Source organism: Pygoscelis adeliae, unplaced genomic scaffold (assembly GCF_000699105.1).
Source record: "Pygoscelis adeliae isolate BGI_AS28 unplaced genomic scaffold, ASM69910v1 Scaffold94, whole genome shotgun sequence".
NCBI lineage: Eukaryota > Metazoa > Chordata > Aves > Sphenisciformes > Spheniscidae > Pygoscelis > Pygoscelis adeliae.
In genome coordinates this window covers 1,228,331-1,255,802 of record NW_008824547.1, presented here as the reverse complement: position 1 = coordinate 1,255,802, position 27,472 = coordinate 1,228,331, and the positions used below count along the sequence as shown (strand labels likewise).

General features: G+C 39.9%; 1 protein-coding gene across 1 annotated transcript in view; it reads left to right on the top strand.

Moving 5' to 3' along the window:
• The window catches only part of SFMBT1 (Scm-like with four mbt domains 1), a 33,455-nt gene extending 13,569 nt beyond the window's left edge, over positions 1-19,886 (top strand). The window contains exons 6-20 of the mRNA XM_009321809.1: positions 1,510-1,607; positions 2,669-2,770; positions 3,998-4,148; positions 5,989-6,071; positions 7,539-7,665; positions 8,371-8,484; positions 9,934-9,976; positions 11,300-11,364; positions 12,838-12,977; positions 14,858-14,967; positions 16,686-16,861; positions 17,634-17,812; positions 18,002-18,247; positions 18,725-18,853; positions 19,746-19,886. Of these exons, the coding sequence (XP_009320084.1) occupies positions 1,510-1,607; positions 2,669-2,770; positions 3,998-4,148; positions 5,989-6,071; positions 7,539-7,665; positions 8,371-8,484; positions 9,934-9,976; positions 11,300-11,364; positions 12,838-12,977; positions 14,858-14,967; positions 16,686-16,861; positions 17,634-17,812; positions 18,002-18,247; positions 18,725-18,853; positions 19,746-19,886 (1,904 nt within the window). The remainder of the gene's footprint in view (positions 1-1,509; positions 1,608-2,668; positions 2,771-3,997; positions 4,149-5,988; positions 6,072-7,538; positions 7,666-8,370; positions 8,485-9,933; positions 9,977-11,299; positions 11,365-12,837; positions 12,978-14,857; positions 14,968-16,685; positions 16,862-17,633; positions 17,813-18,001; positions 18,248-18,724; positions 18,854-19,745) is intronic.
• The last annotated feature ends 7,586 nt before the right edge of the window (positions 19,887-27,472 follow it).

Below are 27,472 nucleotides of genomic sequence, written 5' to 3'. Positions count from 1 at the left end.
CTTTTATATGGTGATCAGAGGCTAGAGAATACTGCTGCTGCTTTGGTGCTCTAAATCTGCCTTCTGGATGCATATGGTCAGTGTGTGATCTGACAAATATTGTACCTAATGAAATGTAAGTGAAAACACTAGTAAATAGTCCTACAGGACTTTTCACTCACTCACTCAAAAGTTGCAAAATGGTTTTGGCTGTCAAAACTTTCCACCTGTTTGTGGAAAGGGAGGAGCTGAAGGAATTCCTTCATGGTTATCATAGCTGAAGGGATTGCCTTCATGGTTATTTTTGGTAGGTTTGTATCCTGGGCGGGAGGAAAGTCATCTGGTTTTGAAGCACTGCTCAACAGGAGCTTTTGCAGCTGGAACTCCAAGTCCACTGGGCTAATTAAGGCCTTGTCTAAAGAGATATTACCTGGATATGAAAATGTCCTTAAAAATGGGTGCCCAGGGAATGAGTGTGTGGAAGCGGAGGCAGAGGGGTGGGATGGATTACCATGTTTTCCAGGCATGTGCATGTCAGGGTGCACTTCTTCGTCAAAGAAGTGGGCATAAAATGGCTGAAACACAAATAGATTGCTTATGAGCTGAGCAGTGACGTAACACGTTTCCCGATGAGGGGAAACCTTGGGATAAAACTGGAAAATGTTGAGCATTTACCCTAAAGCCTTTCTGCAAAGGCAGGTGTGTACATCTAAGGTTCTGGCACACTCTGTGCTATTAGTTGGGGAAGTTCAGGTTGTTTAGAACAGTTGTTTTTGTTGTGTGTTACTTTAATGTTTTCCCCTTATGGCAAGAGGAAATCATGCTGAGGAAAACAAAACAATTTCCGTTGAAATGACTGATCATACTGCCTTTGCTAGTGCTTGAGCAATCTCTGCTGAAATCAGGATTGTGAACAGGGAGATGCCAAATCACTGACAGAAACAAGATGGGTGGATTCTGCAGCACTATTTAAGTGAATAATGGCTTTTAAAAATATTAGTTAGCTACTAGACTTGTTTCCTTTTTATGTAAGAGCTTTTGATATACTCACAGGCTTGACTTCAGGGATCCTTTGTGCGTGATGGCACTGGTACAAGTAGTTCCTCTTCTATCAGAGAGGTGTGTGGTCTGCAATTACAGATGCCAAAAGAGTAACTTATGCAACTGGGACAGAATTGTGGGACATTTATTGAGCTTTTTGCTTGCTTAAGCGTAAAACAGACTAGCGTTATCCAGGTAGGATTTGTTTTCTCCAGAAGTTTTCCTCGGTGTTGATGTGGTCTCCTTTTTCTCAGAAAAACTAGACTGGGCAGCATATGGGTGATACTGCTGCTTGACTTCAGTCCCTTTTTGTAACACATCCAAGTGTCTAAGAAAACAGTAAGTTTTTAAGAAGGAAGGTATTTGCACAGATTCTGAACAGATGTGAATTTAGCACTTGAAGGAGCACAAATCGAACTGTGTTTTCTGAGGGAAAAGAAGAAGAAAGAAGATGACTTCATTCACTGTTTTCCTTTCTTTTTACTCAAGCCATTAGGTCCTTGAAGAGTGAAGCAGATTGGCAAGAGATCCTGAAGAAGGTGAAAGAGGAGGAAGAGGAGTCATCAGTTCCTACAGATCTCTTTAAGGTAAAGACATAATATGTGTAGTTTAATGCTGTGGATGATATCATGAAAATACTATATTCCTAAGAAATGATTCAGGGAAGTCAATCACTGTTACTGAAACTTTTAGGCTGTTTTGTTTTGTTTTTTAATTTTTTTTCCTTTGTTTTAAAAAATCATACTATGATACAATTCTTGTTAAGTTAGACAACACACCCATCACAAGTATGTGAGCCATTAGTTGTCATACTGGGAAAATCCCTGGTTCTGATCCTTTATAATGGCATTTGCGGTTGTTCACCAGCTGGTCTTGTGGATTACTGTCCTTCTAGAGGAGTGCAGGGTTACTGCACTCTCTCCAGTTGTGTGAGCACGTTGAAAAGTTTAACGTGTAACACCTAATCTGTAACCTGATAAAGTCACACATGCTGTATAAGATGTCCTGTTATATCCTGAGTGTAAGCAAATGTTACTAATGAGTCTGAATTTAAATATACATGAATTAAAATTTAAAAAAAAAAGTCTTGACACGTTTTGAGAAGTAGGAATGTAAATTTAGTCCTTCGAGTTCTTAGTTCATTTTGCTCAGCTTCATTTGGACTTGTAAGCAGAATAGAACAGGAGATGCTGTTGCTTTTGAATGCATCGGGTCATATACAGAGCAGGATATACATAATTCTGGAGCAGGAACCCTGTTTTGCAGGTTTTTGTTAGGCTGAAAATGGAGACTTTTATAGTTCTCTTTTAGATTAGCTCATGAGGAGTGCTGAAGGTGCGGGGGGGGGGGGGGGGGATTTCTCTTGACTTACCAGACCACCCTGTATTGTGAAATCTTCTCTTTGTGGAGAATATCAAAGGAAGAAATCTTTGGGACTCAATTTCCTAAAACTCATAGAAAACTGTCAGCCTCAGAGGGCATAGCTGGCCTTTTCTCTTCGTTATAGAGAGGTTGCTGGTACTCCAACATGTTTATTTCTTAGAATGAACTAATTAAAACTCAAGTTATCCTCTTCAGTTGAATTATGTAAGGTACATCTTTTTGATGGAGAAAGGCAGGTAATCGCTCTGATACTTCCATTTTTCAGGATAAACCTGTGATTGGAGTGCATTCATTCTCTGAAGGCATGAAGTTAGAAGCTGTGGACCCAATGGCTCCTTTTGTAATCTCTCCTGCTACAGTTCTCAAGGTACCAGGGTTCTTTAACTTGTCCTGTTAAAATTCAATTCAGTTGCTGCTTCTCTTCTTAAATGCTCAGGAAATTCTCATTAATTGATTATCTTAAAATCTTGAACTAGTTTTCAAATTAAGTATTTTGTATGTCTCCCTTAGGGGACAGGTTGCCAGGAAAAAAAAAACTTAACTGCTGATGGTGAAGACATTGCATTTGAAAGTAGGGGAAAAGTTCCATAAAGATATAAGCTCAGAAGGTTAAATGGCTGAAATTGTCAAACCCAGAGTTTTAAAATGAGATATAATCCCTCATAATCTGAGTATCTACTTGAAGATGGGTTTTGGGGGTTTGTTTTTGCAAAAGTTAATATCATTACTATGTACGAGCTCTGATGTTTAAGTAGCCTGGTTTTCAAACAAGGGCCTATACATGGGTTTAAAAGTTGAAATGAGGACTTCCCAACATAATCAGGTTTTGAGCAACTTCTGTCTTCCTGTTTTAGTAAACAGGTGAAAGGTTCTAAAGAGACCTGCTTTTATGTAGTAAACCAAAATGTTGCTGTACAACATAAAACTAGGACATATTTTAAAATCTTTTTTGTTTTTATATTTTCCAGGAACTGCTGCTTTTTCTTTAGGACAGATAGTCTCTTGATACGATATCTTACATTTTGGTGATCTCTCTCTTTTAAACTCTAACATACAGTTTCTTCAAAAAAGATGCTCGGTTATTACTAAAAAGGCACAACAAGTTCCAAGCAAAGCAAAATCATTTACTTTTCTTGATATTTTCTTGTCCTGCTCCTAGTTACTTCAGGAGCATAGTGGTTTTACTTGTGACAGTCCAGCCTAGGATACAGTTCAGCCTTGTTGAAATAAGCAGTTTTATTATTACAGAATGGTAATAAGATCGCAAACTCTAATTTCTCTGCATTTTTCATAAGAAAATTTCATATAGCACTTGATCACCTTATTTTTTAAGTGCTCATACATTGTCTTTTACTATGACTTATTTTTGTTAAGTTTCCAGATAATGCAGAGGATTCTGCTGGTTTATGAATCCCATAGATTCTTTTTTACATTTTTTTTCTTTTTTTTTTTTTTTACCCTCACAGTATTTCAAGGTAAAGGGTTTCCATCATGCAGTGTTGCTGTTTAAGAAAGTTATCAAAATGGGGGAGAGGGAGCAGTAGATCAGTCTGCTACTTACAAGACCACATGGTTCTCTTTTGGCTAATTACAGGTATACAACGAAAAATACTTCATGATAGAAATTGATGACTTGAGACCAGAGCGTACAACCAGCCAGTCTTACATTTGTCATGTCAACAGTGCTGGTATTTTCCCTGTGCAGTGGAGTCTAAAGAATGGCTTGCATCTCAGTCCCCCACCAGGTATGTGTGTGCAAGCTTGTCATGCTCACTCCTCTTTGAAGGAAGTAGATTGCCAGTCCCCAGAGTGCTATGTTTAGGACAACACTTTTGCAAAAGAATTACATGTAGTAGCATAAGCAAAGAACAAGAAAGATCAAATTCTGAGAAACGGGAGCTTTGAGTTAGTGAAACTGAAGTTTCCTGGGTACATGCCTGGATTTGAGAAGATGACAGTGGCTGGGGATGCTGGTCACGCATAAAAACCTGAACACTTGAACGAATGGAGTATGTGTTCCAGGGCTGAAGGCAATGTTGATTTCATCATTAATTAACATGATATCAGGAGGCTGTAGTCTTTGCATTGGATTTTTGCTTCTGGTCAAAATGGAATGTTGTTATCCAATGTCTAATAATATTTTTAGAATATCTTATCACTTAGAAGTTAATGAAGTATTTTTTTTCCAAGGACATATCAGGCAAGGTAGCAGATTGCTGAAACATTGCTTCAGGACATAAGGGAATTGGGGAGTGATCCTCAGCTACTGAAATATTTATGCAGTTTCTCAAAATAGAAATGTCAACGGTATTGTGAAACCAGGCACTTAGTACTCTTATTCATCACCACAGAATTCAGAATGTTTCGGTTTAGCTGCTTGTGACATCAGAGGAGCAAAGAGCATAGGATGTTTGTCTCTTGCCTTTTCTTGGGTAAGGTACAAAAAGTGGCTTTGCCTGACCCAACGTTACCTAGAATTTTGCATGTGAAAGATGAAATCTCACTTTCTAGGCATGTGACTGGAGCTGACAAAGATTGTAAGCTTCTCTTCTCGTAGGGCCCCCAGAAATGGTGGGCATTCTGAATTGTCTCAAGCGTCCTACTGGTACTGATAAAACTGAGAAAATTAAATAGGTCCTTCTGTGGTTAGGCCCTTTCTTGAGGGGTAGTTGAACTTAATGTTTTTAGATTGTCATGTTAATACTGTATTCTTAGACTAGTTTTAAAATTTTGTTTGCTTTCCTAAACCCTTGTCACAGGCATCTCTTGTAGGGGAGTGCTTCCAAGGTACTACTGGAATAACTGCTGCAGCTGTCTCCTCGCTAATACACTGCCAGCCTCAAGCTATCATGGCAGCACACTTCTGCACCCAGTTCCTTTCAGTTATTTGCTTTTTATTACATCACAGGGAAGCAAAGTATTTTCTCTAAGTAGAATTTAATTTGTCTTTTTCTTAGAGAGATGCTCTGTCTCCTGGTGGACTCCATGTTAAGACTCTTCCCTTCAAACATGTATGCAGATTTACAGCTGTTAGCAAACTTGACGAGCCTCTTAGGATGACTAACTGCTCTCTTTAATAACTTGGTATTTAATATGTGTTTGAGAGGGTAGTATGTTGGTATTGAGCAATTTTGGGTGCTCTTTTTTTTTTAAAAAAAAGTTTCAGAGCTGACATGACATTAATGAAGTAATCTTGCAGAAACTTTGCCAGAATTTCATCTGTAGCCTGTGAAAAGGGTGCAAACACCTCCCTGTGTTTCGATTGCTGCCCTTGTCTGCTTAGCAGATGTACTTGATTCACGCTTCAGGTTGGTCTCTGTGAAGTCACTTCTAGTTTGATGCCATTTCAAGTCAAAAATGGGAATCAAGGTGGGGCAGTGCTCAAAAGCCCCTCTGCAATGAAAATCAAGCGGATATCTCAAATATGTGAGAACCATGCTACAGGCTGACCTCAGTGAAGCCCTAGTCAGCTGACAAACTTGAGTGATCCAAACAGATTTCAGTGATCTACACTTCATGTCAGCTTGAAATGAGTCATTTGTTCTCATGCTTTTAAACTAACCTGTTTGCTTTTTCTTCACCTAGGTTATCCTGGGCAGGACTTCGATTGGGCAGACTACCTCAAACAATGTGGTGCTGAGGCAGCTCCCCAGAGCTGCTTCCCTTCGGTAAGGTTCTCTTGCAGAAAAAGCTCTCTTCTGTTATGTGAATGACACTCTTGATTCCAGGGAGAGGAACCTTTTGCATGTTTTTTACTTAAAGTACCTGTGATAACTGAGGAAATGGAAGAGTTAAGAAAGTGTATGTATGTATGTCATAGTGTATGTATGTCAACATAGTAGGTGCATGCCAACTTCCTAGATAAGTGGTAGACCAAATGCTTCAGTTGTGGTAAAGGAGATCAAAAAGAAGCGAGTGTTTTGTAAAATTGAGATGTGTTAAGAGTCCATGGAATAGTCATAAAACAGTACCGGTCTTTGGCACTCCTGTAATTGTGGAACAGGGCCTTTTTAATAGACCTTGTTTTCATTTACTTAGTGTACTCTTTCAATCTTCCTTCCTTTCAGCTTGAAAAATTCATTCCATTGTATTAGTCAATACCGAGTCATCTTAAATTAGTACCAAATAATCATTTTACATTAATCAGTGCCTGAAGTACTTGCTAGATTTTGGGCTTTTGTTGGTTCAGTGACAGTATTGCTGTCTCCCAAAGCAGAATACCTTGTCAAGCAGAAAAGGGTACTATTAACACCTGCCTTCCAGTTCCATTTACAGTACTTGGGCTATTGCAGTGCTTAGGGGAAGAAATTAAAATGAATAATTACCATTTTTTGAAGAGGGTGTTGCTGGCTATGAATTCTTGTTGCCCTTGTTCTGTCTTGTAAGCTGTGGCATCTTAGAACACGTCATTGAATTTATTATCCCTTTTCTGAGAAGAGTTGATCACTGTAGGCTAGTTCCAGAATTTGTAATGTATTGATCCTGTAATTATGTTGCAGAGTGGCTCTGGGAGGAAGACTGCTTTGTGTGGCTGTTACTTCTTATCTTTAATTCGGGCGCTTCAGAGCTGGATAAATACCCATTCTTACGTTTTAGGAATTTTTTGAAAAATAGGGACTAAATTGGTGAATAAAGTGAAATCCTACTTATCCAAAAAACTTAAGATGAAAAGAAAGCTTCTTTTGCTGTCTGCCAGAACTCAACTTGGATGAGGCAGGAATGTTATTTGCATATGTAAAATGGATTTCCAAGCTAACATAATAGAATAGAGAGCCTGGTCAGACTATTTGTCAGACTTATCACTTAGGTAGCAAGCAGCAGAGAATTCCTGCTTGCTTAGAATGCATTCGAATCATTTTGGTGAGCCTCAGGATCCTTATTTTTGAGTACAAACATATTCTTTTCTAGGTCTGTCTATAGAGCCTTTCTTAACTTAAATGCTTTGTAGTTCATAATACATCTGACTTGTATTCAATATGTTGATTATCTATCTGAAATCTTCTCTGACTACATGAGTATTTTTCTGTGTTACTCAAACACGGAGGCTTTTATGTGTTGCTCCTGTTCATGGCTATTCATATCATATACTGGATATACAGACGGTATTTTACTGAAGTATTCTGTCTTTTTCCTAGTTAACTTCTGACCATGGATTTAAAGAGAATATGAAACTTGAGGCTGTGAACCCAGTTGATCCTGAAGAAGTTTGCATTGCTACAGTCACCAGGTTGAAAGATTCCTACCTCTGGCTTCAGCTGGAGGGTAAGCCTGATGTGGGAGAGGAGAGCAGCACTTGCATTGATTCTTCTGTAGTACCGTCATCAAACCTGAAGAGTATCTGGAGCAAGCTCGCTGCCTGCTGAATATGGGCAGCAAATCAGCATTTCCTCAATGAAAACACAGCAACAACCCATTTGCATTGTCTGTTTCCCAGTTAGCCTTGGATGGCAGTGCTTATTTAAGCCAGGCAAAAATGGCATTTTGTGCATTGCGGTGTGTCAGTGCTAGGCTTAGCGCACTGTGCAAAGTGCTGATCAGTGTCTTTTAGAAAGCAAGGGCCTTGTAACATTTTTACAAATGAGTGACTTGCACTCTGAGCAAGCTTTGACCAGACCTAGGAAGAAAACTTTTAGAGAGGTTCTTCATTAAGATAGAATAGGCCATGTCAGCCGTTTTCCATTATAATCCCATTTCTTGATTGAAAGTACATCAGCATGCACTTACTATGCACTGTGCATCTCTGCTAAACTGTGGATGGCAAATTCCCATCTCCAGCCTTTAGGAGGAAGCAAATGAGGTCAGGAAAGAATCTGGTCAATAAAAGGGGATGAATAAACAATTGATACTGTGTTCCAGGTACACCATAAGTAAAAGCAGCTTCACTGGCAAACATATAGCAAGCATTAACCAAATGAGGTTCTTTATTTTTATGAGTTGTTTCAATTTTTGCTTCTCTAAACTGAACAGGCTCCAAGAAGCCCGTACCTGACTGTATAGTGAGCGTGGAATCGATGAATATATTTCCAGTGGGTTGGTGTGAGACGAATGGATATCAGCTCAGACCTCCTCGCAAAGCAATAGGTATCAGTTCTGTTCTATTTGCAGTGGTTAGCTGGGTTGGTAGACATGAGGAGACCTTCAAGAGCAGGCTACTGCAGAATTATTGCAGGCATCACTGAATTTGGAAACACTCACCATGTACAGAGAATCCATGCCTTGTGCAACTGTTCCCCTGGCTGTTAGGTCCAGTTGGAATCCATATAACAACTCCAAAACACTCAAGGCAGTGTTGCCTTGAGACCCTTGCACGCTGTACAAGCATGTGGAAACGATCCATTAGTCACAATAAAGAAATCGTATCTGTGTGTATGTGCACATACCCATGCTATGCGTATACTTTTGTCTGAGCTGTTCTTGCCATGTGTCTGACCCTGTACTGATTTTACACTTGCACTTGTGCAAGTAAAATTAATGCCACAACAAAACGGTGTTGAATGTGTATATATTTTGGAGTTGAAATAAAGGGGACTAGCTTTCTAAATGGGCCAGATGGTTGTGATCCCTTAATGACAAAGTGTGGAAAAGTAAATCCTACCTGTTTTAACTACACTAGTAAGTAGCATAAGATAGTGTCTTCTCTCAACTGGTTAGTGAGCTCTGTTAATTAAAGTTTAACAGGAGTTGGAGAAACTGAAGAACTTCCTGAATGTTTATGTAAGATAACAAAATTGTAAGATTGGAATGAGCTGTCATTTACTGCAAGTCAAAGCAAGAGAAACTACTCTGAGACTTGTCTGCACTGCCAAGGACAGAGGAGGAAGGGCTGGGGGGGGAACCTAACTAGAGGAAAGATGCTTTAAAAAAAAATCCAGAAGTTTGGGGACAAAGCCCGAAATTGCTGAAGAGGCACATATTGCATTACCTTGTTTAATATTATTAGCTGGTTGTGAAAGCCAGAATTAGCAAGTGGGCCCATCATCTAGTTGACATTTCTTAGTTGCAGCAGTGTTTTCCTCCATAGCAATTGGCTTAAGTCATATATGTTTCTAACCAGCTAATTTCATTCCATTTCAACGTTAAATGGTGTTGAAGTTCCCAGTGCCAGTAAAGTGGTGAGTTAGGCCTATGAACCTAACCTTTGGTTAGGTTTCAGCACCTTTGGGTGCTGAAAAGGAAAGCATATCATTCCTTTTTGGCTGGTATTCCAGGTAGTTTAGGGCTATGATGCAAACAAAGACGCACAAAAGGTGAGATTTCCTAGAAGACTGGGGCTATGCATGCCTGATTTAATGAATTTTTAGTGAAAGTTGAAGTAAACCTTTTGGCTTACATCAAATTACATGGGCCAGCATGTCTCTAGTACAGATGGGTCAGCTATCTAACATTGCAGTGACTTTGAACATAGATTCTTTTTGGCATATAACTCAGAGGAAATGAGTCTAGTATTGTATTATTATTCTATTGTACTAGAAGTTTCATTTGTTTGCCTCCCATACTTCGCTGTTTATATTTTCTTCTTCTTCCTTTCAGTAAACAAGCAGAAAAAAATCGCAGTAGTGCAACCAGAGAAACAGTAAGTAACAGGTTTTTTGCTTTTATTTTTTGTTGGGGTTTGGTTGTTTTTTTTTTTTATTTTTTCTAATTGGTAAATCATATTGTCTTAGGGGAGCTTTAGCTTTACGGAAGTGTTACACTGAGGGTTGAGAGATTCCGCAATCCATTTATCTTAATGCTGGTAGTTGCTGTTGATGTTGAAAAAGACCTCTTGCACTGCTATAGTAGGAGATAGAAAGCATGGAATTTGTTTTTTAACAATGCTAATGCAACTCAGCTGAATTACTGAATAGGTCAAGTCATTGAAGTTCTGGAGTTGAAATTGTTGATCTTTTCATTTTTAAAACATTGCATTATCTGTGAGTATTGGAGTGCATTTAAGAAAAACTAGTTTGATCTTAAGACTGCTTTTATAAGTTTGTGCTTGAGCCTTTTTTTAATGGTGATTAATAGGGAAAATTACTGGATTCCCTTTTGGTTGTATTCCCTTCTCAAATAATACAGTTTCTGTAATGTAAACATGCTTAGAAAATGTGGCTACCTTAACATGTAGCTGTGATTTTGCACAGCTGATCAGAAAATTTGGCTTTAGTGTGAGTGCTGTCATTTAGTAGATGAACTTCTAATAGTTCCTTCCCAGATTAAATTTGGCCCAGACTAGCCAAAAAGGAGAGTTCTGCTAATACCTACAATTTGTCTATAAACTGTGTCATGCATATGAATCTCCCTCATGTGAGCCTGCTCAAAAATGCTCAGTAGAATGCCTGACAGTTGGTTTTATTGACTCTTACAGCTTTACAAACACCAGATCTGTCAGTAGTCCTGCCAGTGTTTTCATTGGTCCTAAAATACCGAGCAGGCTGTTCTTCTGTGTTTTGTAATTGGAATGCTTGCCAGAGTACTTCAGTCATTTTGGTTGTATTTTGTTTAAAACTCATCTTTTTTTTAAAAAATGCATAAGGCAAGACTGTACACTGCCTTGTGCCATGAAATGTGAAATGAAGTTAAAAGGAGGCAGAAAATGTAAACTGTTGTCGGTAGCTTTGTGTGGTGTATTTATCAGCATGGTAGCCCATATACTTCGAGCAAGGAAGGATTGCTGCTAGCTGTAGCAGTACAGTAGTCCTTTGCAAAATGAATTTCATAGTCCTTGCATGTTGTTACTGTGAAACAGGGGAGCTATAAAAATATTGATATTAAATTAATAATAAATTAATAATAAATATTAATAAGGCTGGACCTGAGGGGGGGGTGGAAATAAATAATGCTTGGGTTTTAGTAACTGAGAGGTGACTATCCTTACCATCTGTCTCTTTTCCCAATCTTCTTCTTTTCATTTCAGAATTTTGTCTTCAAGGACAGTTCATGATGGACTAAAGAACCAGGAACTGAACTCTTCTGAGTCAGGTATTGATCAGAGAGGGCAGGCTAGCAAACACAAAATCCTGTAACAGTTCAGCTGCCTCATTGTTCAGCTGCGCAACACTCTTCTCTTAGGACAGGGGAGAGGAGGAAAGGGTTTGAAGATTTTCATCCCTTGATGATTTGTTGAACTTCAAAAAAGAATGAAACAAACAGAAACATAAAATTACTTGTGTCCTGCAATTGATACGTGCATTAAACCTGGAAATCAGAATTTTACACCAGAACTTGCCTCCCAGCAGAGGATATGTGGAGCCACATGTGTACTGTGACCTATGCAGATGATTTTTTTTTTATCGTCACCTGTTACGTTGAATAATGTTGGGAGAAACATAACAGGCGCACTGCATCTGTGCTCTTGAGTTGTTAGATTCTAGCTTTGGGAAGCAGGTTTCTCTGTTTCTTATGATAACTTCATCATCATGATAAACAAAAGCAATTCAAACAGTAAACTGCTTTGTGTGCCAGATGGCGAAATCTAATAATTTTCTAAACTGTTGCAAGAATGAATATGATGAATAAGTACATCTGCTGGTGAAACAGTCATACAGATCTGTTTGGCAACAAAATGCCTCTTCTGCTGTTTTCTTTACAGGGAAATGCACATCTGAAGCTGCACCAAATGCAAGCTTTATAGAAATGATTTGTGCTTGCTTAGCACTTTAATTGGCTTTTAATAGAATCATAATGTAAATTTGACTTAATTTATTTATCTGCCAGTTATCAACTACTGAATTTAAGATCTTTAAGTGATAATGTTGCTCCATCAAGAAAAACTACAGCACTGCTAGGGTAAAAAAAAAATCTGTATTTATACATAAGTATCTTGCAATACATATTATACGTAACTTTAATTTTGAGCGGTGTTGAACCGTTTGATAGGTTTAGAAAACTTGATGTCATTTCATCAAAGGTCACTTCATCGGTTGCTGCATCTTTTTTTTGCTGATTGAGGGAAAAGAGTCTAAAAATGCAAAGCAATGTGATATTGCAGTTTAGGATAAACAGTGGAGAATAACTTTGCCAGCTTCTCTGGTGGCAGAAGTTTGGAGCAGAGATAATTACTTGACTGGAAAATTTATCCGTAATTGCTGTGTAGGAAGTGTTTCTGCTACCAAAAAGTTGGGATTGTCTTCTTGCCTGTTCTCACTGGTGTAATACCATGAAGCATCAGACTAGCCAGGAAGAAATGTTTCTTTTCTGACAAATGATCAGCTTTTTTTCCTACAGTTTGACAATTTGCAAGCATGTGTGTGGAGTATGAAAAATATTTTGGCAACATTGAACAACTAGTGCTGTCATTGCAAACGTGACACTGAAACTACCCCAAATTCATGTCATTCAAGACTTTTTCCCCTCCTTTTTTGCAGCAGGCAAAATCTTACATATTGGAAGAAGTCATTATTTGCTGGGAAGGTTGTAGCATGTGATTTAAATCTTTGCTTTCTCATTTCTCAGTGGTAATTAATGGAAAGTACTGCTGCCCAAAGATCTACTTCAACCATCGGTGCTTCTCAGGGCCTTACCTTAACAAAGGCAGGATTGCAGAGCTTCCTCAGTCTGTGGGACCTGGGAACTGTGTTCTTGTTCTGAAAGAGGTGAGGTGGTTGTACACAGTGGACCTGCATATAGCAGTGTGTCATAAACCCTAGAGTGTCTCTCTCATTATAGATGGGTAATTAATAAATTTAAGCTGATAATAAGTAAAGAGTGTTTTTTGTATAAAATCAAGTATAAATCATGGACTGTTTAATGAATGGCTGGAAAGAGTAAAAGCCTCTCACTTATCTGAGTTACAGGCAGCCTTTTACTGCTAAACCTTATTTTAGGTTAAAACAGAGTAACCTGTAATTACCACAATCAAAGGAGTTAGTATCTTTTTATAGCTGTAATAAATGCTTCAATTTTAATTAACAGAATTTAGCTTCAGATAATCCCAAAATTCCTTTACAGTTTGCACTGTTGATGTTAAAGCAGAGGAAATACAGATTTTCTTAGTAGAAATGGCAAACTATTTTCGGTAATTGGAAAATTAAAAGAATACATTGTGTTTCATAGGTTGGATATGATTTGCAAAGATCGGATGAAATTGTGGTTTTGTTTTCTAACGTAACTGAGGGAGGGGAAGAGGGAGGAAGAGGCCATTCTTCAATGCCGAAGAGCCTCTTCTCCAGAAGGTGTTTCACAGCAAATTTACGGATACTTTAATGCAATAATTATTTTTCCAAAATCTCCAGAAAGGTCATGGGGTGGTTATTATCTGACCTGACAGACTGGAAGTTTCCCAAGGCATAACTATATGTGCACAGTTGAGCTCTCATGAAATGATCACTTTAAACGCAGGAACTGGCTCAACATCTCTGGAATTTTTACCTTCCCTACCACTATCATAACTGGGAGAGACCGTAAGAAAGACTTTCTGGCAGGCATGCTGTAAAACAAGAGTCCAGTGGACAAGAGTCAAGCTGGTTATTGAAAAAGTTCCATTTTTGCATACAGAAAAGTACCCCATCCTTTCTGCAAGTTTCAGTACTCTGATGTAAGCACTCCAAAAGAGCAAGTGTGAAATTGTGTGGCAGCTTCATTTAACCTGCTTCACTGCCCGAAAGCATAAATTATACACAAATCCTGCTGACGTACAGATGCTGAGTGTTGCTAAAAGTTCAACCAATACGCTTAGTTGTATTCATTTCAGTTATGACTCTTGCTCAATGTATGAGTCCTAGAGTGAGTCTGGTACTTTTATTATATATAATACTCTTCTTTTGAACTATAGACCTCTGGACTTCTGCATTAGTAGGACTGAAGCTGCGAGTTTGTTATGTCAAGGTTCTGATGCACCCAATTTGGGAATGATTTGGAATAAGCACGTACTGAAAATAAGAAATACAATTTGAATGCATATTTTGTACTATCCCCCACTAACTTCAGGCTATTCACAACTTTGAGTTACTTTACAGCACCAGAGAAATTCTCATTTTATTATAGTACAGGCCTTATCATGGTCCATGAAAGCAAAACAGAGGAGAGTTTAAGATTCTGCAGTATGATTTTGTAGCAAGTAGTGGGTTGGCAGGCAGCAAAATCCTGCAGCGTTTTTTGGCACATCTTCACATGTCAAACAATTTCTAAGATAATCACTCAGATTTACCCAAGGTTATGCAAGTTTTGAGGTATTCAGCCCCACGGTTTACTTTAGTGACGTGTAATTCAAGGGCAATGACTTGGAAATTGCTAGATATGCTTGTGGCTCTGCAGACAAGTTCTGAAGGTTTGGCAAGGCCCAAAGTGGCAACTGCTTTCAGTTTTCATTTTGGCAGTATCGAGAGGTACCTGTCATCCTGCTGTGAATGGGTGCTTTGATGCTAGATAATTTGGATGAATAGAAGTAATTTCCTATTCTACCCTGGCACTTTAAAATGGATTTATTTTACAAAGAACTTAAACGTATTTTCTCCTCTTCCCTCCCTCACTGTAGGTTCTCACTTTATTGATCAATGCAGCTTACAAACCTAGCCGTGTCCTGCGAGAACTGCAGTTGGATGAAGAGGCTGCATGGCACGGGCATGGAGAGACCCTAAAAGCCAAGTAAATTCTTGTCCTGTTCCCCGCTTAGTTGATCCCACTAGCAGTGTTCTCTGCAGTCTATGCTTTAACGTCTCACGTTTCAGAGAAGGAAAAATTGCTTATAGCGTATCAAGATGCTGACAGCCATTAAACTTCCAAATATTTACAAACTTCTTTATGAATGTCTGGTGAAGTGCATCTGATTCTAATGCTCCTTAATATGCCAAGTGTGCTCTGCTCCTGGCACGTAAGCAACTAGTGGTGAAGTAAGAATGGTGTGGCACTGGTACAATGTAGCATATACACTGGCAGACCTGCAGATGAGGTTTAGGATAATTTAATTCACCTGAAGATAACTGTCAATATTTTAAAGCAGAAGCACATACTGCTTTGGAAGCTTCTCAGACTTCCACGGCATTTCCACACGCATTTCTCAGTGGAAGAAGATTCCTCTGAAATTAAATTGTAGCAGTGCTCTGAAATGGCCTGGCACGGAAGTCTTTCTACAACAGCCTACCCTAAAGCGCTCCCTAGTTTTCCTGCTGTTTTTTTCTTTTTGGGTTGGAGCTTCTTCACAAGATTATTTTGTGGCCAGGAAAAAAGCAGTGATCATGTTTACATATATTTGATAAATCCAGATATTCCTTTGTAGTCTAGTGATGGTCTTGTAATTAGGTCACTGTGTTTGCGTACTAGAAATTAGGTTTTCCCAATATGCTATAGCCCACTTTCCTACATAGTTTTGAACATGTCAGTAATGCTTTTGTTAGATCAGTTTCGTCTGTAAAAAGACACCTTTCCATGTATTGAAGGATTGCTCTGTATTTGGACAATAGGAAGAGCATATGAAAGGTTAATGCAAATAGGAGATGTAGCTGAAGAACAGAGAAGAAAATTTGTTCGGTTTCACTGAAGTTGTTGTGTGCTTTCTTTTGTCACAGTAGTGGCACCAGGGATATCTGGACTCTGATGATACAGCTCTTTTTTTCAATGCATTAACTAGATACTTGCAGGCCTGAGACATCCCTAATAGATATCAGCACATGCCAGTAGCTGTGCTGGGAGAACAAAGCAGAAATGCTGAATGACTTTGGCAGATATTTCATAGTGCGACTCTGTCAGTGCCATGGTGAGGCTGAAAAACAACAAGAAGTCTTTTCTTAATTTAAATCAAACAGGAGCAATATGTGGAGTCATGGCAAATGACTGTCCTGTCAAATTGTTTAGCAGTTAGATGAAAGCTGATTGGAAATGTGACTAGTTCTTTTGTTTGCCATAGTATGTGCATAGAATGGCTCACTAGAAGCTGTCTGCTGTTACCTTTATTAGCTGAATTGATGCACTCTGTCTTGGTTTTAGGGACCAGCTGTCTACATCACAGTGGACACTTCTGCAGTCCCATAAAAACAAAGAACAAACCATCTGTGACCAAAGAAAACAAAACATTTAAACTCTGGGATAGTCCTCTCAGATGGTATTTTATAGTCACTGGTGGGGCAGTGTTGCTGTGTTTGGTACTGCAGGCATCTCTCTGGTGCTGGCTTTGTTTCTTTGCTTGAGGATCTGTCGTAAGAGACAGGACTACCTGTTTCCTGGACTTGTCAGTCCATGAAGTTCCTCATTGCTCAGGTTTTCCCTGAGTTTGATCTCAAAGCAATATTCTTGTACACCTCTCAATGAAGTACTTTTATGCTGGTAATTAGAGGATTCCTGGGTTATGACGATATTTTCAATGCTAGGTACAAAGGGAAGAGCTATCGTGCAACTGTGGAAGTTGTGAGGACGGCAGATCGGGTGGCAGATTTCTGTAGAAAAACATGCATCAAGCTGGAATGTTGTCCAAACCTCTTCGGCCCTCAGATGGTGCTGGATAAGTGTTCAGAGAACTGCTCTGTCCTGACAAAGACTAAATACAGTGAGTAGGCCGCTGATCTCAAACCGAGGTGGGGCTTGGGGTGTTACATTTTGGTTTTCTTCTGGCTTTGGCTCCAGAAGGAATCCAAAATACATTTCTTTGCTTACACAAGGAGCAGCTCAAGCACTACATACACAGGCCTACAAAATATCCATATGCCAGTGTGTAGGGGAGGAAAAATTAATCCTGTATTAAGTGGTAGAACCATGGCTTCAACTTTTTGTTGTGTGCTTAAAGCTTTATCTTCTTAAGACAACTTTTGGGACAAGAACTGACTCTAGTATTGTAATTTAAGTGGCATTGTAATTGCTTTTACCAATTAGTTGTGGAACAAAATAAAACACTCAGGCTCTTTTCTTAGCTTTCAGGTTTCGTAGGTTTTTAGGGTTTTTTTTAAACTAACCATTTGACACTGTGAGAACAAACAGTGCATTGAGGCCATGTTTACAAACTACAAAACATCACAAAAAGCACCATTAAATTGGACCAAGTCTGTGGCTGATGATTTTTGTATAAAATCTGATCATTTGGGCCTTCTCAGAGATAGAGGAAGTAAATCTTTAGAGGGCAAATAAAATTGATTAGTTACTCTTCTTCCTTAAATCAAATCGAAGAGGAAAATACAAACATACTCATTTTGAAGTTTTGCAAAATCGGGATTTCTATTGGGAAATGTCCTTCTACTGATTTCCCAGTCCTGATGATGGACAAACATCACTAGTGACATTGAAGGTGCATTTCAACGTGGTGCTCCTTTCTTCTGTCCCGCTAGCACACTATTACGGAAAGCGGAAAAACAAGCGGATAGGTAGGCCTCCGGGTGGCCACAGTAACCTGGAAGTAGCCATGAAGAAACCAAATAAAAGGCGGAAGAGACGAAAACATTTTTTTGTTCATAAGAAAAAACGTTCTTCTACTTCAGTGGATAACACTCCAGCTGGATCTCCCCAGGTATGAGACTGCCAACAACTTTAATAGATATGGTATTTGATCTTTGACGAGCTATATTTGAAACAACAGACTGTTAGTTTCTTGTAACCTCAGGTTACAGCTGACAAACGGGAGGCAATTGTAGCTTTTGTCTTAAACTTCCCATTTTTTTTTATTTCATCACTTTTTTTTTTCCCCCTACCTCCTCAGGGCAGTGGGGGAGAAGAGGAGGATGACCAGGACGAGGTAGATGAAGAATCTCTGACTGAGGATAGTACCTCAGAGCACCCAGATGAATTGCTTGAGGAATCAGAGGTATCAGAGAAGAAATCACTGTCATCCTCTCCTACACAGAGTGAACTGTCTCATTCCCTGGCTCAGGACCGAGACAAGCGGAAGAGGAAGCTCAGGACCTTTTCCTTTTCTGATGATGAAAATAAACCTCCTTCGCCAAAGGTAACTTCAAGTGTAGATTTGTGTTCTAGCTTCTGTTGGGCAAGTGCGAATATCTTGGGAGTATTAACCATCATACATGTGTTCTCATTAAATACTCTGTTACCACATAAAGGGCATTGTGAAGACACTGCAGAATAATTAAAAGTCATTATTTTTATTACAGTTGTATTACAGGACTGCAATAAAGACTAAACAGAAAGCTGTAGACAGAATGGTGAACTTTCCATTCCCCAGCTGTTAGCACTCCTCTTGGTTCAACCTGAGCAGTGATGCGGTGTTGACCAAATCCTGGGTTTAGATCCCTCAGCACAATGCTATTCTGCACATCTCTGCTAACCAAGAAACCTCTACAGTTTGAGCTCTCATTAGAGCTTTATCTGGCAGCTGAATGTTTGGGGGGGGGGAGTAGAGGGGAGTGTTGGTCCATTGCATATGTAATATTTTGGGAATCCTTTTTGTGGTGGGTGGCTTGTCTAGGACATAAAGATGGAGGTTGCTGAAAAGCTGCAGCTGGACAGTAACCCTCTGGAATGGAGCGTGGCTGATGTTGTACGATTCCTCAAATCCACTGACTGTGCACCACTGGCAAGAATTTTCCTTGATCAGGTATGATTTTCTGTCTGTTAAAAAGTTGAATCTGTTACTTTGCTTCGTATTCTCTAATGAATCACAAAAAGAAGCTAGTTTAAATTTTATAATAGGGTTTTGAGGAAACAAACACATGCACAACCTTCTGCAGTTTGGGAGAGGAGGTTAGGGGAATGGCCAGAATTTTTCAGGTTTCTTAGTATTCAGTGGAGGACGTTTTGGACTGTGGGGCATCTGAATCCCAAAATTATAGAGAATGCCTACAACCAAGCAGCATGAAGGCAGGAGCCTGTTTTCTAGGAGATACAGTTTTGCCACTTGTGTTGACTTTTCCAAATTATACATGTTTTCCATTCTGCAGACTAACTGCAGGTATCACAGTGTTGTACAGCTGCACAGTGAACATTTTTGTGTTGAAGTATGACAACTAGAGTACAAACATGAGTCAAGTTAACATTGTTCTTGCATCTTGGTTAAAATTTGCCATAAAAAACCGTCATCTATCAAAACTGTAGTACTGGAACTGGTGGTGAGTATGGTTTATGATAGATGTTCCAGAAGATGTACTTTTCCTTGTAGAACCTCTGTTTCTCTAGAAAGATGCAGAGGTTAGGTAAAGTGACTTTCTGCATTAAATTTTCTTGGTTTCTGTTATTAGGTTTGTTTTCTAAAAATAGCATCTTATGAGGTTCTGTCCCTTAGCCAGTGAATTTGAGCTGACATTTTAAGAAAGGAGTTAATTTGTTTTGAGAAAGAGAGATTTTCTTTTTTTTTTTAAGCTGCCTGGAGTAGCATGAGAGAAACGTCTAATTCACAAATGGTCATGAATCTGAAATTACAGCAAGTCAAAGCTGAAGGAGCAGGGAAAATAAAAATGCAACGTCACTATGGAGTTTTTGTCTTCTGACAGGAAATCGATGGCCAGGCACTGCTGCTGCTGACCCTGCCCACCGTTCAGGAGTGTATGGACTTGAAGCTTGGGCCAGCTATTAAACTTTGCCATCACATTGAGAGGGTCAAACTTGCCTTTTACCAGCAGTTTGCTAACTGAGGAGCAGCCAAGTTGAAGTGGACCTTTGAAGCACAACTACGAAAACATGCTCCTTTCTCTCTAGCAAGGAAAGCCAAATGAAGTTAAACTGGGGCCCTGGTGACCTAAGAGCATCTGTCAGCCTCAGTTTTTCACTTTGACAAAAGGAAGACAACATCTGGAGCAAAATGCCAATGCAAATACAGGGGCTACTCTACCAGCTGCCAGCTCGGGAACACAATAGTCTCTTGCTCTATGGTTCCCTTTTTTTAATGTATTTTTTAATGATTACAGAAAAGTCTCCTCTGGTGGGAAATGACATTTCAATAGTTCTGTTGGCACGGAACTTTAAAAGGAGAAACAGATCCTGTTTACGTTAGCATGTAGGCTGCCAGAAATAACCTTTCTCTGTTCCTGATGATTCACAGAATCCCCTTCCCTCCCTGTGGACGAACACTTGCTTTACCACAGCACTGGCTTTGGAATGTGCTCTTTGCACATTCGTGTGTTAATGTTGAGTTTTTTAATGAATTTGTTCATTGTTAGGACAACAATGTGGCCACGGGGTTCTGAATGTACAGTATAGCAAGAGTGTGGTTCCTTTGGGGTTTTTCTTTCTGTTTATTTTGGGGTTTTGTTTCATTGTTATTGGGGTTTTGTTTCGTTTTGTTTTTACTACCTCTGTAGCCTGAACAGTAGAAGTGATGAACTAAAAAGGGAGGGAACTACTTCTTTTGGACAAATCGTCTGTAGCTGCACAGCAGTCTCTCTTCTGTAGGCATGTCAGGAGTACAAATCAGTATCAGCATACAGAGCTTCTGTTCCAAAGCTTTAGCTGAAACCTGTGTAGGCTTAACCTGGATGTTACTTTTTTCTCAGATGTCAGAAAACAGAATTATTTTGCACTTCTCTTACAGACAGGCTGTAGGAAAAAAGGAAGGAAAGAGAAAGTGCCTCTGCATTTTCTGTGTATTTCTTTTTTCTTTTTTTTTTTAATTGTGTGAGGTTATTTCCTTTTTCTTATAGCAAACAATTGGGCCATGTACAGAGAGCCTGTCAGCAGACTTTTGCTTTGCTACCTGAACATCTTTTTAGAGAATAAACTAAGAAAACTGCAATCGATAGAGGACTGCAACTTAGCTCTGCCAGTGTTTGCATACTGGAAACTGTCCTATGAGCGTGATTTTGTATTTTGAACTATTTACAGCTGCTCAGGATCAGACTTGATGAAAATGTGGGGGGTTGGGAAGGGGGTTGTGTGCTTTTTTTTAGAGAAAAGGAAAAGGACCAGAGAGGACATCTAGTTCCATCAGTAGACCCACAGTACTGTGAACTGCTGATTTTAATTTTCTCCAGGGTAATAAAACCCAATCAGCCACTTGCTGTAGACCTCAGCTTTACACTTTAAGTAACAGGGCTTACCTTACTTTCCATTAAAGATGTGGGAAACTTGCATCAGGCTCAAGATCTGCATCAAATAAGCATTAGGTTTCAGATAGTTTGCATTCACTCACTCTGCCTGTTCTCAGAGTATTTGGAGGAGCACAGGCAGGAGCTTTATGTGTGCAGCCCTGGTCCTTTATCTCCTATTCAAATACATTTTTGCAGAAAGCCCCTGGCATACTAAGGCATTTGAGGTAGGAAGGTGCTCACTGCAGGAATTCGTCTAGGAAAGATGGATTTGCTGGTTTCTGATAAACAGTAGTTACTCTGGTCAAATGGATTGATTCAGGCGTCTCTTAGGCCTAATGTGATCGGTTACTCTGATACTGTGAGCTGTAGGATTCAGCGAGGAGGTCGTCTGTAAACGAAGAGCTGAGTTTGCACAATCTGTGTGTCTCTATCTGCCACATAGGTGTTGAGAGGGAGCTACCTCCAATGAAAACTGTTTAGAGTAAGCAAAGCTAAATAACTGGGGTTTATTTCTTTTGCCCCTTAGAATAACTGCCTAGTCAAGGCAGAACAATTTATGGAAGTGCTAAAATCAGATATTTTTTTCCATTCCAGAATTGAAACGTAAATGTCAGACAGACTGTTTACTAGCTGAGTATTCTTGAGGGAGGGAGGGAGGGCGGTGAGTAGCTAGGACAATTTTTTCTCCCAAGTTGTAAGCAGAGTCTGAAAACATAATTAAATTGAAATCAAAGTGCCCCTCTTTCTTTCTCACACCAGATACGTGGCCAATAAATGGACGTTTTGGCTCTTCGTGTTGTGCTTAGGTCATCTGCCTGTACTCCATTCCCTTAGGACAAGCTCAGTGATAAGCCATTAGGCCTGAAAAAATTTTTGAAAGAAACATTGCTGCTTTGCTGTCAGCGTCTTGTCTTGAGAAATTTGACCAGCAGAGAACTTCTGGGCTGGAAGATGATGCTTTTGGATCATATTTGTCATTCTTCAGGGTTTCCAGAATTCTATGGCACTGATGCCCAGCAGAATTGACCTGCATAGCCAAGGGATGTTGCTTCCACCTTTTCCCATGGACAGATAGATGTCTTTTTAAGTAGTTGTCAGGAGAGAGAACAGAGCTTAAAGGGTAATTTAGTGAACCTGTTAACACGGCGCCTAGGGTTTTAAATACAAATGTCATACTTCTTTTTCTCAGTAAATAAAGCAGTCAGCAGTTTCAGAGGATAGTGGGATACTTACTGGTCACCTTTGGCATGTTTTATAGGCTGGGGTTTTCTGCCTTGTTTTGGGAGGCACTGACAGTCTGATCCCAATGGGATCTATTTTTGTTGAGATTTTCAAAAGGGATGTTTTCATTATTTGTGAAATGTTTTTATGCTGCACACGGGTACTGTACACTCTGTTTCCTGGAAAAAATGCACTCTGTTTTATTGCTGGATTTAAAAGGGATAATTGGGGCTTTATCTTGATGGATGGTGTTTCTACTTGACTCTGTTTCAAGTTCCTCTTTCTCTATGCGTGGCAGATGACACAACTGCACTTACATTTGTTCATCTTATTCCAACATGACTTGAAATCAGCTCACGTGCTGCTTTAGTTGCTCTGTTTCTTCAAAACTGGATTTTGGGTAGCCGATGGCTGACGCTCGACATTGGGTGATACCGATGTTTCACCAGCAGGAGCTGCTGGGACTGCAGTAATTTAGGCTTCAGGGATTTGTGCTCTCCTCTACCACATCCATTCACCGTAAGATATGACAAAGCTGGAGTCCAGGAGAAAGGCAGTGTTGTCTTGCACAAATGTCTTCAGTACAAGAAAATCAGCCCTCCACTGGGCCTCGTGTACTGTTTATGTGGATGGTGAAAGGAGATGTCCCTTGGCTGACCCATTGAGGGTTTGTTTTCTTGCTTGTATTATTTTCATATGCATTGTACAGTCTTGGTTTTGCACATCACAGCTTTAGAAACCTGGTGGTGCCTCCATATGGCACTCGTACTGCACTAAGCTTAGCCTTGTTAGGCAGAAAGATTGTGTTGAGTTACTACAGCTTGCTTTCTGCACCAACACAAGGAGTCCGTAATAGAGAAGTATTTGACGTCCAAAAATGTCATGGAAGGTTAATGTGGTAGAATTATCCCCCAAAGCACGAGCAGCTTGCAGTCCATCCTAAACTGAAAGCAATCCTTCCAGAAGAGGAAAGGTACAGCACTGATCTTGGTGAATGAAGACTACTTTTTTTCTAATGCTAAGCATTTCTGAAAGTTGCTCTTTGAGGAATGAAATAAAAGGCAGATTCATTTGTGTGTTGTATAGAACTCCAGGAGTGTTTGCAGTCTCTCCTGGCATTAATGGAAACCGTACATACAGAGTTCGGGAGTAGTTGTTAAGATTACTTTCTCTTGTCACAACTTTCAGCAGTATTTTGTTGTTGTTTTAGGATTTGCTAGTGTTTATTCTTGATTCCAATGATGCTTTAAAGGAGGGAAGGAGTATTTAGCTGCTAGGTCCACAGACGTGTACATACATTTACAGTTGATTGGACTGAGCACTCCATTCTTCTGTATAAAGTACAAAGACTTGGTACGTTGTTAGCAAAAGGCAAAGTGGCTTGTGAGATTCTTGAATGTAATGGCATAGACTTCAAAACTATCAAGCTCAAATTGGAGACTGGATACCTTTGGACCAAATCTGTTGTTAGAGGAGAAGTTACTAGATGAAGTAGCCTTACCAGAAAGCCAAAAATATGATGATCCTATACAAAGCTACTCCTTAACCAGTCCTGTCACATAGTGGCAGACTGGTTACTGCCTACTGTGAGCTGAAATTACCTAAAAGTAACTAAGCACAAAGGCATAGGCTCTGTCAGGAGACTTCAAATGTTGGCTGAAGGCTCCATGTCAAAGGGATTGTGTGCTGAACCCGTATTTCAGAGTGCTGCCAACCTTCCCCAAACATGCATGTAGCCTTGTTTTCAAAGGCAGCCTTTTGGGTGAAGGATTAGAATGGGACTTGGGAACATCAGATGTAACAAGCCTCTTTTATTGTTACGTGTTTTTCAAAAAAAAAAAAAAAGAAAAAAAAAATCTGTATGAAATATAGCAAAAATGAGTTAAAGTTAGTGACACTTTGTCTCCATGGTCATTTCTAGCTTCCTCGACGTCTCATCTGTTGTTCTGAAATGCACCAGACATAAATGGACTTTCTGATGAGAAGACAAAGTTACTCTGTTAGGTGCAAAGCCAGCAGTGTTTGGCTTAGCTTTAAGCCATGGAAGCGAGCAGGTCTTGCGCTGACAAAATTCAGAGGCAGTAGGTCTAACTGACTTAGCACAAACATGGGCACAGAGCCTGTGGAAGTCCTCTGGCCTTGCACAGTTCAAGAGGAACAGGCCTTCTGCTTGAGACACGGGGACGGCTCACTCAAGTTTTGTGAATGAACAATGAGGTCTGGGCACAAAGGAACTCTTGCCCGCTCTGGAAGTTGTTGAGCACCAGTTTCCAAGAAGCCTCGTGGAAAAAAAAAAAATCTGGGTGTCATGTTTCTCCTCTCCTCTTTCATTTCTTTTTTTTTATTGCTCTTTAAAATAAATTTTAAATAATCTCTGTAGACAATCAGAGGTCTTCTAGGAGACTCTACCCTAAAGGGTACCTGCTCTCCACCTGTGGGCCTCTTCCTTATACTAACTCATTGGAACTGATGCACTTTTCCTGTATTTTGCCTTTTTTAATTAGCTGCTTGTTCTTAAACAAAGATTTAAATGCATATTGTGTTGTGTCCCTTCTGCTTGTTGTTTTATCTTTCTTTAACTTTTAAAAATATATATATATGCAGTGAGACTGAAGTACTACATGGAAGAGAAACATGCACAAGAAAATATGCCTATTAAGTCCCACCATTGTTTGAGCAGGTGTAACAATTTAATCAGAGGATTTTTTAAAAAATATTTTGGATGGATATTTTGCTTGTTTTGTCTGTAAATAGTGTACATAAGTTTGTGGTATATGACAGTTTTAAGTGGTTGTAAGAAAATTAAAAAAGATACTTAAACTGTTACTGATGGCTTTGGTGTTAATATAATGATAAATACTGCTGCTCATCATGAGCAATTTTCCATCTTACAAAAGCGTGGGGAAAACTGCATAGCATGTTCCATTACTTTCATAAAAGGTAAATGCAGACCATGTAAATACCACTTGCACGAGCTTCATGTTAAGAGCTTGATTGGGTTGAATACACGTTCCCTCAAATGCAGGAATCCTGTTTCTCTAAGACTTCTTCTAAGGTAACAGATTTTGTGTTTCACAGGATGCTGAGCCTAATGTACTGTGTTTCACAGGCGCTGAGGACAGAACCTACAAATCAGGGTAATTTTCTTTTATTGCTTTGTTGGAACATAACGCGCTGCTTGGTACAACCCGAAGCAAACCTTGCAGATGCTGCTGCTCCTTCTGGATGGTTTCGTAAAGGTTAACACTATGCCGACAAGTCGAAATTTCACAAAGAGCTGGCTTTGCTTTTTCTGAATAGCATGAAGGTCCACAGGATGTTTCAGAAACAGGTCAGCCTTGCAAAGTTCTTGTTTCCTTACTTCGCGTTCCAACAGATTGTACTCATGTGCTCCTTGGCGCTTGTTTCTTGGCTGCGCTTCAGTTGTCGTGAGCCGATTTTATACTGGGTGCAGAAAACGCATAGGAGTTGGATGAAACTGATTTGCTTAACACTGTCTTTAAATATCTATAAATATGTAGGATTTAAGGTAAATCTTTTACTTGCCTTCACAGAGCACTTGAGAGAAAGCTGAAGGCTTGTGAATAGCACATATCAGGAGGCAGCGTTGTCTTGTCTGCCACAGGTTTCAGAAGGGCTTGTAGGAGGCCTGAGGAGCTGAAAACCCTTGAAGAGGTATTTTTGGGAAATGATCTATTAAAAGCATGGAATATGGAGTAACAGGAGGCATAAGCCCTTCAAGTTATGTTTCCAGGTTCATGTCTGAAACACAAATTTTGTGTGTAAAAAGCATTAGGTAAATCTTTAACCAGTATAAGCGTCCAGGTCAGGTGTGTGTGTGGAACATGTAACGTTGAGGAGCAGCCATGAAAGCTTAAAAACTGTTCCTGGGCCACGTTTGGGGTGTGGTGCTTTTGATGGCTGTGATCCCCGTGTGCAAGGGGGGGAACAAGTAACTTACTTCGGTCCTTGCCCTTTCTTGTAGATAACTCTGTTTGCATTCCTGAACCACTTGCTTTTGGCGCAGCTCAAAGGAGAGGGACGTTGACGTGGGGTGCAGAGGCACTGGACAGTGCATTTTAGCCGTGTGCTCTCTAAGTCGGAGAATTGAGAGCATTTCTTTTTCTAGCTGCAACTTCCAGACGTTTATGGCACAGCCTAAATACCAGAGGAATCACTGCTGTGTGCCAGTACTGTCTGGCATCGCTTGCCGGGAAGGACAGTCAGATAGGTGGGTTTGTAAGATAGATGCAACAAATGTCATTATTTGAACTATTGCTTCATGTGCTCTGCTTAGTTTTCTGATAAATGTGTTGTCCTTTCTGGGTCGAACTTACAAGTGAACTCATATTTAGACTGGGATTTTAATTATTTAAAGAAATTCCAGAAGCAGTGTAAGAAAAAACTACAATGCGACGTGACCTAGGCTTGATCCCGCACTCAAAAATAAGAACCTAAACTTGAGCGCAGTTCTGCCTTGTGATTAAGAAGGTACGGTGTGATGGGATCAGTCAGACTCCCTGGTCAACGCGTACATTTTCTAAATGGAAATGCTGACGCGTTATGTTTTATCCATTGTTCCAGTGGTTGCCCTTTTAAAAGAAGAAACATTTTTGCTAAAGAATACAGTCCATAAGATTTTCTTTCTAGTTTGATGTCAGACTTGCCTGACCTGTGGGTCTGAGCTATAGCTGTTGGGTAAGCAAAACCTCGGATGGGTGCGGTTCTGACCCAGGGTTTCGTCTGTTGGGGCTACAGTGCAATTTAGAAGGCCGTTTGGATGCTGGAGGCGAATAGCGCTTTGCTAGTAGTAGGCGCTGGCGGATGAAGCCCAGGCGCCTCAGGAGCTGCCTGGCTGGCTGCCGGCTCTTACCTGGCAGCCACGGGAAGGCTTGGGGGGCGTTACGGCGCCTGAAGCCGGTGTTCCGACTGAAGCCCGCGACCGCTCTCCGCTCCCTCCTACCGCGAAGGGG